The following is a 13,581-nucleotide window of genomic DNA, read 5'->3' on the forward strand; positions in this document are numbered from 1 at the left end:
CCTTTAAAATGTCAGGAAGAAGAGCTTCTGCTTCTCTTCAAACATGCTTACACAATAAAACCAACTTTCTAAAACCCTAGTGAAAAGGCATTTGTTAAAGAGGAAAGAGGGGCTTCACATCTAAGTTAATACCCTCTTTTCCCTACAGCTGAATGCATATCCTCCATTAGCTATCCAACTACAGCCATTCTCTTCTCTTTCCTACATGACACGAACAATGTGTGGCCCAGTGAGCCACTGCACGTCCTCAGCATAGCAAAGGCAGCTGCTGCTGCTACCTGTGGCTCCGCTGGTCTCTGCAGGGCAGGGTGCACAGACTCGGAGTTGCCATTGGAAAAAGACTCTGATCGGGAAGGCACCGGTGGCTCCAATCCTCTGCCTGTTTGCTTAGACTGGGCCTCAGGGGAGCTGTGGTTAGTCTTTCTAAATCTATCTTCCACCTGCATCAGAGAATTAGAAGACATAGATAGCTCCATGTTAGTAGGGAAAGGAGAGATGAAGAAGAAAGTCTAAAAGCAGGACAATCAAGATAAAGGCTGTTTTCTTCAGCTACATGAAAAGAGAGAGTCAGCTGGGGGTTGGCATAAAGCAGGGCTAAGATTTGATAGAGGATTTTTAAAAGTCATGAAAATGAAAATTAAGCAAAGCAGCCTCTAAGACCGCCTCAGGGTCCAGTTTCATTACTCTAACACTATGAACAGAACTTGTTTCCTTACTCTCCTCCCTGTGAAAGTGGATGTAGAAGAAGGGTGCCATCTACAGGCCAGAACTGCTCCGTACTCAGGAAGCAACAAAGCCCTTTTGTATAGCCCAGAGAGGAACACTTGGCTGCAGCCTAGAGTTTGAGGCTCTGTGACCAAATGCACCACCACGTGATCCAAAGAAATCAGGCTAAAAGTCCACTTCATCCTCACAGTAGTCTTACACCAGACCAACATTTCTCTTATTCATTCCCATTCTAAAGATGATGGGGCCAAGAATTCCTTTTGTGTAGTTTTGCTTCTGATTCCTCTAATATTTGTTAACAGAGAAATGGAAATGTCTTCCACATGGAAGACAAAGGCGGGTTTTACTGGTCCATTCTGGCATTCACAGCACGGCTCTCATCAGTCACGAGGGAACATCTCGGAGCTTTTTCAGGACCAACATTAAAGCAACAAGTGAAAGAAGATACCTCCCGAGCTCTGTCAGCAGGGTCGAAGTGAGGCTTGGGCTCTGGAGCATGATAGCTTGGCTTGCTCCTGTCCTGCTGCGGCTGCTGCGGTGGCTGCTGCTGCGGGTGCGGCCTCCTGTGGTCGTGCTGTAGAGACAGGAGATATGCTTGTTCTTGTTGCAACTGCCTCTGGAGCCTCTCTGCCTGCCGGTGCTCCTCCATCTCCCGCCATCGGCACTCCTTGGAGAGGGAGAGGGTACACTGAATCTGGGGACCTTGGCGAGCTCACCTCTTCTCCGGGTCCCTTCTTGGTTTTTGTTTAAATTGCACTTTCCCCTCTTGTATAAGAGCAAGGCAAATGTTTGGGATTTTAAATAGCATGTTACCTGTGTAAAATTTGACAGCATTTTCTAACTGAAACATCATTGCAGAGTAAAAGAATTCAATTAAGCATCTGATTCAGAGGTATATATACACACATACTCAGCAAAAATCCTATAGCATGCATGGTGAGCCTGATACCTTCAGCGTTTTCATATTCACTGAATGCCAAGTTCTGTTTAAAACTTGATAGGCATCTACCAAACAAGAGTAGTTAACTTACTAATGGGAAACAAAGGTCAGTTTACACTGTGCTTGACAGCATGACCACAGAGGACATCTTCTCTAGAACCTGGTTTCCAGAGCAAAACCAAAAAGGTCTGATAGTCACCACAGCTGGCCGACTGGGAGGAGGGGGGAAACAGACCCTGTGGCTAGGGAATGGGACAGAGGCGGGGCGGGGCGGGGCGTTACCAGTAACATGGCCTGCTCCTGGAGCAGCTGCTGCTGCAGGATCTCCAGGTGCCGCTGCTCCTCTTCTAGCTGCCGCCTGATGTACTCCTGTCACACAGAAATTACCCAGCAGTCAATACATCCAGAAGGAAAGCATCAGTCACCTGTGTGGGTAACCAAGAACTACTCCAATAAGCTTTACAGTAAACTCACCAAAGAGTGAACACCTCATCTAAAAGCAATCTCTTACTGAGAACTTTTGCAAAGGCTTCAAGCTGGCCAATGAAGTGCAGGAAGTCTAAGACATCCCCGCCACACACATGGCAGTGTCTGAGCACTGCTGTACGTGATACTATTAGCACATCCAACATAGACCTTTAAAGGGGGATGTCTTCCTTTTACCATGGCAGACTTCACAGAAACAGGAGCTTAATTAGGATCAAGGGATTCTATTAGTTAATATCTGCTTAAAAGGCATCATTTTAAACAATCACTAAAACCCCAATCTGTCTAAGATCTAAAAACAAAACAAGACAAAAATCAAAAAACCAAACAAAATTTGTGTTCTTGCTGATGATTCCAAAGGCACCCGGAATGACTGTAGTCTGAAGGATATGATCAGGATCATAGACCATGGGCACTTCTCTACAAGAAAATCGGCCCAGGCCCTTGGTGCTGAGCTTGTGTGTCTGTGTACTGTGCACAGGCACATGCGCATGGGCAGACTGATGATGGCATGACAGTGGGAGAAAATGGCCAATCTGTACACAATGGGAGGCAGTAATTACATATAAAGCAGTATACACAGAGGTGATGACGCTAACTTGACATCCCTAAAGTCCTTAGTGCAAACTCCAGTTTTGAGGAAGGGATAAGAGGTGGGAACATACTGAAACTTGAAGTTGTACACATCCTATTTGGACAAAAAGATCAGGAGATCCTTACCCCAGTTCCATCAAAGACAAGCTGTGTGACCCACTACATACCTTCAACCTTCCAGTATACTTTTGTTTTCATTTGAGAAATGGAACATGAGGTAGATATGAAATAACACTCTAGAGCAAAAGCATTTTTCAAGAAGCCTTTTCATCAGAAAAACAAACACTGCCACCCCCACACATGAAACAAAACTACCCACCTGTCTTAGAAGGGGAGCAAAGGAAGGGCACAGGGGAAAACTGCTCCATGGAATTAGGGTCTGTTTCTATAGGTGCTTCCTATTGACCAGCACCTATGTCATGCCACATGCCTTGAAATGAAGAGCCAAAGACACTAGCTGAACAGATGCTTAAGGTAACCAATAGCTCTGGTCAGGAGAATATTAGACAACAGAGAAACAATGGCCTATACCCACTCTCAGGGCACCACATCTTACAAAGCAAACTGAACCCCCCAAAGCCAGGTCCCTTCCTTACTCATATCTGACTCCACAGGATCATGTGAAGCCATTAAGTGCCTTTGTGAGGGACATGTGACCTTAGCTGTCTGAGGAAGAGAATCTGAATCCCAAATCATATGTTTTTTGTTTTTTTTTTTAAACAAAACAGAATTAAATCCTAACTTGAAAGATCAAGTTACTATACCCATTTATGTTGGGCCTTTAAAATGCAAGAAAACTGGGTGTGGGGGAGAACCACATGCTATCCAAACCACAAATATCCTGTCATACACTGAACACAGAGAATATGACACATACAACACTTTGCATGAGAATGCAAAGTTAAATAGAGAATAATTATTTTACAATCAAAAAGGAAAAGCAGAGTAAAACAAAACCAACTTTAAGAAATCCTTAAAGCAGCCCGGGCGTTAGTGGTGCACGCCTTTAATCCCGGCACTCGGGAGGCAGAGGCAAGTGGATCTCTGTGAGTTCAAAGCCAGCCTGGTCTACAGCGCAAGTTCCAGGGCAGGCTCCAAAGCAATACAGAGAAACCCTGTCTTGAAACAACAACAATAAAAAACAAACAAACAAACAAGAAATCCTTAAAGTACAGGGTACTTGCTAGTCACAAATATTTTAAAGGTTCTTAAGATTTATTTATATTTTATATTTATGAGTGTTCTGCCTACATGTATATTTGTATACCATGTATATACGTCCCTGGAAAAGGCCAGGAAGAGGGCACTGGATCTCTGGAACTGGAGTGATAGGTGGTTGTAAGGTGCCACATGGGTGCTGAAAATTGAATCAGGGTCCTCTGGAAAAGCAGCCAGTGCTCTCAACTGCTGAGCCAGTTCACCAGCCTCTAGTCACAAAATCTGAACAACTACAATTGCCACCCTCAAACTTCTTGTCACAATCAAACACCATAACACCACTAGGTGACTTCTTAACAAGTGGCATTTTGACAAAACTGTAGCCCTCAGGTAGAAACATGATAAAATATTAATAATCACCAAGCATTACTGTTAGAGTCAAGAAGTAGACAGTAATGCATAAGCTGTACACGGAAGTTCTAGCAAACACTGGTGCATCTGCAGACCCAAGGCTCAGACACTCAAAGTCCAGGAGGAGTATTAAGGACATAGCTGGATTATCACACTTGGAAGCTAAAAACATGGTTTGTAAGTACTTTAAATGTGAAGTCCAAGCACTATTCAAATAGCTCCCATTCACTGGCTTTCTTCTTTATTCAAAGCACCAAACAAAGAATGCTTAATTCAAAGACAGGAAAACCAAAGAAACTAAGAACAGTTATCTCTTGTTTGCATAATGGTTTAAGAAACTTACAAATAAACTATAGAAAGCAATAAATAAAATTACAAGCATTACAAAAATTTGTTGTTAAACTATACCCAAAAATCATTAATCCTACAAATATACATGCAAACTTACTCAGCCACTAGGTATTTCAAACGTTTATTAGAAATTTCCTTACAGTTGGCTTTTAATTTCCTTGTGTAAAAAGCTAACTACACTCAGATACCTGGAGTTCACAGTATGCAAGCCACACCTGTGAACACATACTCAGAAATTGTACACATCACACTCATCAAGACTCTGGCTAGTTTCAAAGGGTCTCTATCTAAGCTGTATCAATTTTTATTCTTTTTGAAGATAAGGAGTCAAGTCATTAGTGTTTCCAATGTGTTTAGACACCTACACTTCTGAGTATGCATGTGTGCACACACACACGCGTGTACTTTTGGTTCCCAGGCCTAGATTGATAGGCTAGCAAGCACTGCCACAGACATCTGGTTTAACATTCTTGGTGAACTAACCTGTTCCCGTTCCACTCGCCTCTTCTCCTCCTCGGCCCTTCTCCTCTCTTCTTCTTCTTTCCGCCTTCTTTCCAGCTCCTCCAGGCGCCTCTTTTCTTCTTGTTCCCGCCTTCGCTGCTCTCGTTCCTGCTGCCTTCTGGCTTCACGCTCTCTTCTTTGTTGCTGCAGAGAGAAACAGTGTAGTTAGTTACCAGGGGTCTGCCCGTTGTGCTTCTCTGAGATTTGCTGACAGTGACAAGCAGCTGTCAATGAGGCAAAGCTTCTGGACCCTCCTCTACTGGTCAATTATTCTACATGTACCACGCACTTAGCAGCTTCCCTGACCAAATCAGGGGCCTTGCATGTGCAAGGCAAGCACTCTGCCACTAAGTGCCCTGTTCTACTCATCTTCTACTCATCAGTGTCTGTGGTCTTGGCTGAGTACCTCCACTCAATACATAAAAATACTGGCCAAAGGTGTAACGCTCCTTTGAGTCCTTACAGGGTTTGGTTTTCCACTTTGACAGCAGTCATGCTCACTGCCTACTGTACCACACCACTTACTGCTATTCATGGGCATCACTATCTAGGACTCTTAAATCAGAACAAAAGAAATGATTCAAGGGTAGAAAAAAATGACAAACAATGGAAGACACAAAATCAAGCATTCCTCCTGCCTCATTCTCCCGAGTTCTGGGATGGCAGCACACACCTGACAGAAATGTGTGTTTCGTTTTCTGTATGTTCTCCCTATCACACTGATGCCTTAGAGTGTCTACTAAAGGCAAGGTGGGGCTCCTGTTCTATTATCCATCAACTTGTCTTTTCTTCTTTCCCTATTTTCTAAGGGTTTTAAAACACTTCAGGAATTCTTATTTTTTGAATATTCTTCTTTGATGAATATACCTGGTGTTTCTATGAATATTTTGTTAAGTGCATATGTATATACAGGAGATGGGTTTCTGTCCTTATTTTGTCTCATTTCCTTCAAAATCCTCCTAAGCTCTATTGTTGGGACCAAATCAGGGGCCTTGCATGTGCAAGGCAAGCACTCTGCCACTAAGTGCCCTGTTCTACTCATCTTCTACTCATCAGTGTCTGTGGTCTTGGCTGAGTACCTCCACTCAATACATAAAAAATATCCTGTGCGAGGCACACAGACAGATAGTTAACACCTCAGTCCTGATCGTTTCTTACAGCTTTAAGTTCTTTGCACTGGTCAGGGGTCTCTAGGGAGGAACTGCACAATATTCTGGGAATCCCCCTACGAAGTCTGAGGAAAGACTGTGGGAAAGAGAGAGCACTCAGAATGGTGTGGCTGCTCCAAGTGTGTGAACTACTGAGGCAAGCATGCTAGTACCACACTAACATAACCACAGAATGTGCCTCTTGTAGTTTCTGCAGGCTCGGTTATGTCTCATGCTGAACATCTTGCTACAGAAGATGCCTGCTCTTGGAGAACAGAATCTTATATGAACGCCATGAGGGATCTGATGATATCTCTCTCTCTCTCTCTCTCTCTCTCTCTCTCCCCATCCTCCTCCAACAAACTTTGCTTTCAGCCCTACCCATTATTGCTGCCAATGCACCTAATTTCCATATTCAGTCCTCTCTCTTCTTATTGTCTCTGGTTTTTATAACATTTTAATTTTTCAGTCATTTCTGTGAGATTTCTCAGTGAAAGAATGCTGACTTCTCTTCCAAAGGACTCAGGTTCAGTTCCCAGAACCAACAGGGTGGCTTACAACTTATCTGTAACTCCAATTCCAGAGGATCTGATGTTCCCTTCTGGTCACTGTGACACTGTATGTACACAGTGCACACATATATATGCAGGTAAGCACTTAAAGTAATAAATCCTTTTTTAAAAACCTCAATTATTGACTGAAAGCTTTCAAAAGGCATTTTCTTCTTAATTTCAAGTGAAATCCCTTTTTTAGGGATTTAAGTTCTTTGAAAGTATGGTTATATTTAGCCCCCTTCCCCCCTTCCATGTGTAAATCACCTCTGTGAGAAGAATAAATGATCTTTTATTTTATATACAGATGCTGGAGATTGACTCCAAGGCTTCAAGCATGCCAGGCAATGCTCAACTACTACTGATGTCCCATCAGTCTGTGTGTGTATTGTGTGCTTTATTAAATCTGACCCTCTCATATCAAGCACACAGCACACTAGAGAAAACTGCTGTAACTGTACTCAGCACCTCACATTCAGCTCTGATCACCTTTTAGAAGAGAAAATAATGACTGAAGTTTCCTCAAAGAAAACTCCCCATCTTCAGACACCAATGTTTGCCAAAGTAATCTTTTTTTCAAATTTTAACTAAAACTAAAAGCACAAGAGTGCACGTCAAAAGAACATTCAAGAACCTACAAGAGGCTCCTATAAACAAGACAACCACTGTCTGGGAAACAACTGAGCCACTGCTGACTGGACAGAAAGCAAGGCCTTAGCTTTGGGGCACAGACTGCAGGTCCCTGGGAATACTGCTCATCATTAAAGCAGGAGCTGTGAAAGGGTAGCACCAGGCCAAAGGATCCCTGATGTCAGATGCTAATGATTTACCAAACAATGGCCTTTTGTATGTGAGATCAAGTGAGGAAATGGTTCTTATTCCTTTGAAATGTGTGGAAAGCCTCTGAAAAATCTGAGGCAAAGGAGTTCAAATTTTCCCTTCTATGATCTCCAAGCCAAAAAACACAACAGACACATGATGGCTTTATTAATTCTTACTGAGAAACTATGTTTGCCCAACGCTAACCCCACTTCACAAAGAAAATTTCTTTTCTCTCACTTCCCTTCGTTTTTAAATTATTCACTTCTACCCATCCCTCCAAACTCCATGCTCTTCCTCTGGAAGAGCTCTACTGAGCACAACACACTCCATGCCCACCCTTGCTGAGGAATGCGATCCCCAGTCCCAAAGCCACATCTGACTCCATCGATGACTAAACACTACAAGAAGAGCAGGGGGTAGAGATTATTTTTTAAACACCCACAGAAAGAACAGAAGAGGGGAAAGTGAGTATCCTACTGCAGTGTTCATAGACAGCAAGAGGGAGCAAGCAGCAGAGAAAGGAGCCAAGAGCGTCAGTGAAAAGACCGGCCTGTGTGGGCTCAGCATGCTCTTTCTTCCCAGGACTACAAGAAAGCAACAGAAAAGCAGAAAGCAGAAAATTCAATCTCAGCAAAACTAGAAAACCCATCCCAAGGTATCTATGTGAACTGAAGATGCACGAACAAGCACCTGTGCTGAAGAGTCTGCAAGGCCTCTGACTGGGAGAGCTGGAATTTCTTGGCTGATTTTGTCTCTTTAATAACCACTCACTGCTCACCTGTGTCTGACCTAGTGGGTAAATCCTTTTGGAATGCACTAACACTCCTTGCTTCCACCAACCTAAAGGTTAGGAGGTCATCAGAGAGCTTCAGCAGCACCTGGGGTGTGAACCGGGCTTTTCAGCTGAGAGCCTCAGCAAAGCAAGGAAGACTTCCTGACAGAACCGTCTTGATGTGCTCGTCTTCGTTCTGCCACAACACCTTCATAAAGCTGTTACCATGCTGGTTTAAGGTATCTGTTCCTAGCCAGGATCACTCATGTTTGGCACCAGAATAAACTCTTGTCTTATTCCCGAGAGAGAGAGAGAGAGAGAGAGAGAGAGAGAGAGAGAGAGAGAGAGAGAGAGAGAGAGAGAGAGAGAGAGAGCTACATCTTCATTTCCACACATAGCACACCAGCAAACAGGAGGTATCTGACTAGCTAGGGGAGTGACACATAAGGACCTCTGTTAGGAAGAAAGGGGGCAGGCCTAGCTGCAGCAAGGCTAGTTTTATGGCAGGTGCCAAAGGAGACTTCTGTACCATGGTTTCGCTTACTCCTCATTTCTAAGCATCTTTTGCTTAGAAATCATTTAGAAAATCATTTAGGCTTTGTGTTTGTTTTAAAAATTATGTTTATTTAGTATGCACATGTGAGTAGCACGATACCACAGGGCACATATAGAGGTCAGAGGACAACTTGGAAGAGTCTGTTTTCTCCTTTTGTCATGTGGGTCCCAGGGATTGAAGCTTAGGCCATCGGACTAGATGGCAAGCACCTTTACCACTGAGCCATCTTGCTAACCCAACATTCACCCATCTTATGAATGAAGCTGAGTATCTGCACCTACATTGTTCATAACAGGAATTTCTATTAAAAAAAAAAAAAGCCTGACATAGTCTTTTATTGAAAGGACTACAAATACCTCAGCCTCAAAGATTCCCAAATTACCTTTCTAGAACCTAGGGTGCCAACAATGCTTAGAGAACTGCCTCCAATTAAGGAAAAGAAGCTAGGCCTCCCAGAATCCTAACAAGTAGATTCTATTTGGGATAACACTTGCCATACCAGTGCCTAGGTCTAGGTGTAAGGTTTGTTTTTTTTGTTGGAGAATTTCATGTATGCATATAGTATGTTTTGATCAAATCCAGCCCTCATCCTCACCCCTCCAATTTCCCTAACACCACCTTTCCTGTTTTTTTAAAAATTATTTTACTTTTAGCAATTGAGTGTTTAGTCTTCATGTATGTATGTGTAATATGTGTGTGCTTGGTGGCCATGGAGTTACGAGTGGTTGTGAGCCACATGTGAAACCAGATTTGGGGTCCTCTGCAAGAGCAACAAATAAGTGTAGTCTTAATCACTAAAGCATCACTCCACCCCCTCTCCCATATTTAAGAAAAATGATGCCAGAGGTGACCCTGAGTGTGAATTTACACTAGATTATGAACTAGCAGACTAATGAAAACATGTAAAGCAGACATCCCTAACCTACTAGGTATCTATTTATTGAGTGAAACAAAATGAGCCAAAAGCTTCATTCTTTCTCCTTGAACCGAAGCTCTCCTCACTGCCTACCTCACAGACAGGCTAGATGTCAATTTCACTACTACAGCCTGAAACACTGTCACCGCCTATGATTCAAACACACTCTAGATGATCCAGTCCTTAACACAAGTTACAGCCCCAAAGGGTAACTTTTGCCACCTTCCTGGCAGTAGAGAATCACAAAAACACAGTATCAGATATGGTCAGAGCCTCTCATCCCAGTACCTTCAGTAAGCCTCCAAACTCATTCTCCTGTTTCAGGCTGTTCACAAAACAGTGAGGAAAGTCTTAAATATTTTTATAGAGATTTGCAAGTAAATTTTTAAAAGTCATACAAACACATCAAGATTTTTCACCATAAAAGTTCTAGCTGACTATTTACATATCACCCTTAGTGAGGCACACACTAGTTTCCAAGCAATGAACAAATCCACAGGATATTCAAGGACACCATGCCAATGTACACTGCTACATGACCTAGGCAACAACTTGTTTAGTTAAACTCCCACTGGAAATGTCATTACAGAGCTTTATTTTTGAGGATTCTTCTACTAGAAAAAAAATGATAAAGGTGGAAAAACAGGTCCAAATCAAATGGAAACAAATGATGAATGAGAAATTAGGGGCTGTGGCATATTAAGTAAAGGGAAGTCAAGAAAAGAAAAATCAAAACACTTAATTCTCAAGTGAATTACAAGAAAACTACATTTCCGTGAATTAAAATAAAAACAACCTATAAATAATTACATTACCAATGCTGAGAATACTAATTGCTTAAATGAGCATAGTATAAACTGTACTTGCCTGTCACAGAACAAAACTGATCTTATGAAATACTGTGTTTTCTGAATTTCTTACTCCTTTTTTAAAAATACATTTATTGTATATGTGTATGTGGGGGTGTATGCATGTGCATGTCACAACACACGTGTGGAGGTCAGAAGACAGCATGCTAGAGTTCATTCTCTCTATATAGTATCTAGGACCTGGGGAATCAAACTCCAGTTGTCAGCTGTGGTAGCAAGGATCTAAATCCCTGGAACCATCTCCCTGGCCTGAATTTTTTCCTCTTAAATCCACTCCAAACTTAAGGTACTTAGAGGACAATGTTTTTCTTATGAACAAGTCTCATGTGTCAGAAAAATATAAAATTGGGACCCAAAAGCCAAGAATGGCAAAGAAATCAGGTCAAGTGTGAGCAAATCAACTTCAGCACAATGGAAAGACTACAGAAAGCTGGTGTAGTGCCATCTTCAGGACAATGGAGTTCTGCGTCTCACAATAAGTTAAGTGTTAGGCAGGTCCTCAAGGATGTGAAACCTGCCAGCCCAGAGCACACACTTTCCTTCAGAAGGTCTTTGAATGGCTACAACAGGGCATGCACCCATTATCTCATTACCATCTACCTCAGCAAGCTAGATGGGTGTCTGCCTATCAATAGATATGAATATGGATACGGAAAAGACTAACATGGATGTTTTCTACCTCTTCCAGCCGCCTCCTCTGTTCTTTCTGCTGTTCAATCCGTTTCTGCCTCTCCGCCAACAGCTGCCTCTTATACTCCTCCTGCTCCCGGAGCTGTTGCTCCTGCAGAAGCTGCTGCCTCCGCAGAGCCTCAGAACGTTCCTTGTTCTCCTGCTGCAGTCTTAGGAAATCCCGTCGCAGAGTTGACTCTCCAGGCACATTGACGATGGAACTGCAGGGTGAAGAGGACTATCAGGGCTTCATGCATCACCTTGGCCTCTGAAGGAGCAAACAGCATGGGCATCCTATTCCTCTTCTACACCCAGGTCTCTTAATGAGAACTTAGCCCAGGAATTCAATCAGCACGTCCACCAGGACAACTATGCCTACAGCTCAGAAGGTTTGAATCATCCTTTATCATTTAGTAATGTCTGAAAATTCAGTCCTAGGTACGTAGTAAGCATCTCTACATGGAACTCTCACATCAACTCAACAACACAATGGAAGGCTGAGCTCACCTTCTTTCACTTCAATGCTCTCTCTATAGCCCTCTTATTTTCCATCATTACAAAGAAACAGTAGCACTCAGTGGTGCTCAGCATTCCTTCATTTTCATAGGGCCAGCATCAAGCCTGCCTGTATTCCCTGCCACTGTTCATGAGCAGGGACAGCAGCAGGCCCCAAGCAGGCTTTGTGAATGGGCTTTGCACAGGAAATCAGCTAGCACTGTTCTGCTTTCCCCAATCCCATATCAAAGAGAACAGCAAGAAAACAAACCTCCTTTAACTCTTTTTACCACATATGCCACTGTGTATCTTACATGTGCTATTCTAAAAGCAGTCCTAGCTCTCATGAAATCAATCTAACTTCTCTGAAAATTTTAGTTTGAAATGGACTCAGATCTATTTGAGTTACTGTAGGATTTCTTTAGTAAAACCTAATGTCCCAAACTCTTACTCCCAACAAATGGCTTCCACAGGTCTCAACACATCCTTCTAACTTCATTTTGCTCTGTACTAAACCATAGGTAAGGCCAGCCAAAATGACTGTCCAACAAACTCATTACTGAAGTAAAACTATAAAAAAGTAAATCCTTTTCTCTCCCAGACTTCACTACACTTTGGGAAGCCAGAGATAAAACAAACCGTAGAACACTCGCTAACAGAGAAAGCCAAATGCTGTAATCACATTTGCAGTAGGAAAGAAAATGAAACTCTGGGAAAAGGTTTTCAACAGAGATCCTATGGCAGTTTCAACAGCTGGCCTGTGAGCAGGATTTTTTCTTTGTGGAGAGGCCTGACTGTTGTGGCTGGCAGAAGATTTGTACTACTGTGCCTCCTGGAGCAGTCAATGCCAGCAGCAGCATTTCCTCATACCCAAACATAAAACTAGATTAAAAGCAAACCAAAAAACTAGGTAACAGTTTGGAGTAGGGAGCTGCTCACAGAAATCTGTCATGAAGTAAGAATGGCAGACTACCCAGAGCCCTGAGGAATGCTGGCGTCATTGGTGCTTGATCATTCATAAAGCAACGATTACCTTGGCTCTCCTTCCTGTTCAGGCACTTCCTCCTCTTCCTCCTCACTCCCACTGTACTCATACTCGGTTTCATCTAAAAGACAAGGACAAAAGAAACAGCAGAATTGACAAATCCTGACAGGTACCTGTAGAGGCAAGCATTTCCAGAGGCATAATGACTAACACAAGATGCTCTGTGAAAATGGCATTTTGGAGAAGGACTTCCACAGGAGAAGAGATGCTGACTTCCCTCATCAATGGCAGTAAACTCCCTGAGCTGACCTCATCAGGTTTTCGGCACTGATAAATTCTCCTATGTGGGATTTTCTGTGAGAGTACTCACAAGAAAAATAACAGCAACCAACATACTCACAAAGAAACTGCTTATGGTAACAAATTAAATATAAATAGATGATACATAATATAGATGACAGAGATAGATAAGTAGACAGATACAAATAAAAATTTAACTACTGACTTTAACCAAGGCAACCAAAATCACAACGAAATGAATTACTTTCACATCTGAGCTTCCACTGAGGTGGCAAGAGAGAAAGCTTTGCCAAATGGAAATGAAAATAAATGGAAACATTATGTGTGCACT

At 42.6% G+C, this 13,581-nt stretch overlaps 1 protein-coding gene across 50 annotated transcripts in view; it reads right to left on the minus strand.

Annotated features, from left to right (window-relative positions):
- The window catches only part of Map4k4 (mitogen-activated protein kinase kinase kinase kinase 4), a 145,919-nt gene that overhangs the window by 27,786 nt on the left and 104,552 nt on the right, over positions 1-13,581 (minus strand). For 15 of the 50 annotated variants that reach the window (XM_027386775.2, XM_027386774.2, XM_027386765.2 and 12 more), the window contains exons 11-16: positions 12,999-13,071; positions 11,481-11,691; positions 5,150-5,311; positions 1,949-2,035; positions 1,175-1,393; positions 279-440 (exon numbers count right to left, since the gene is read on the minus strand). In XM_027386775.2, the coding sequence (XP_027242576.1) occupies positions 279-440; positions 1,175-1,393; positions 1,949-2,035; positions 5,150-5,311; positions 11,481-11,691; positions 12,999-13,071 (914 nt within the window). The remainder of the gene's footprint in view (positions 1-278; positions 441-1,174; positions 1,394-1,948; positions 2,036-5,149; positions 5,312-11,480; positions 11,692-12,998; positions 13,072-13,581) is intronic. The other 35 variants (XM_027386780.2, XM_035452464.1, XM_027386779.2 and 32 more) reach the window with 3 other exon arrangements.

Source organism: Cricetulus griseus (genome assembly GCF_003668045.3).
Source record: "Cricetulus griseus strain 17A/GY chromosome 1 unlocalized genomic scaffold, alternate assembly CriGri-PICRH-1.0 chr1_1, whole genome shotgun sequence".
In the NCBI taxonomy this organism is placed as follows: Eukaryota; Metazoa; Chordata; class Mammalia; order Rodentia; family Cricetidae; genus Cricetulus; species Cricetulus griseus.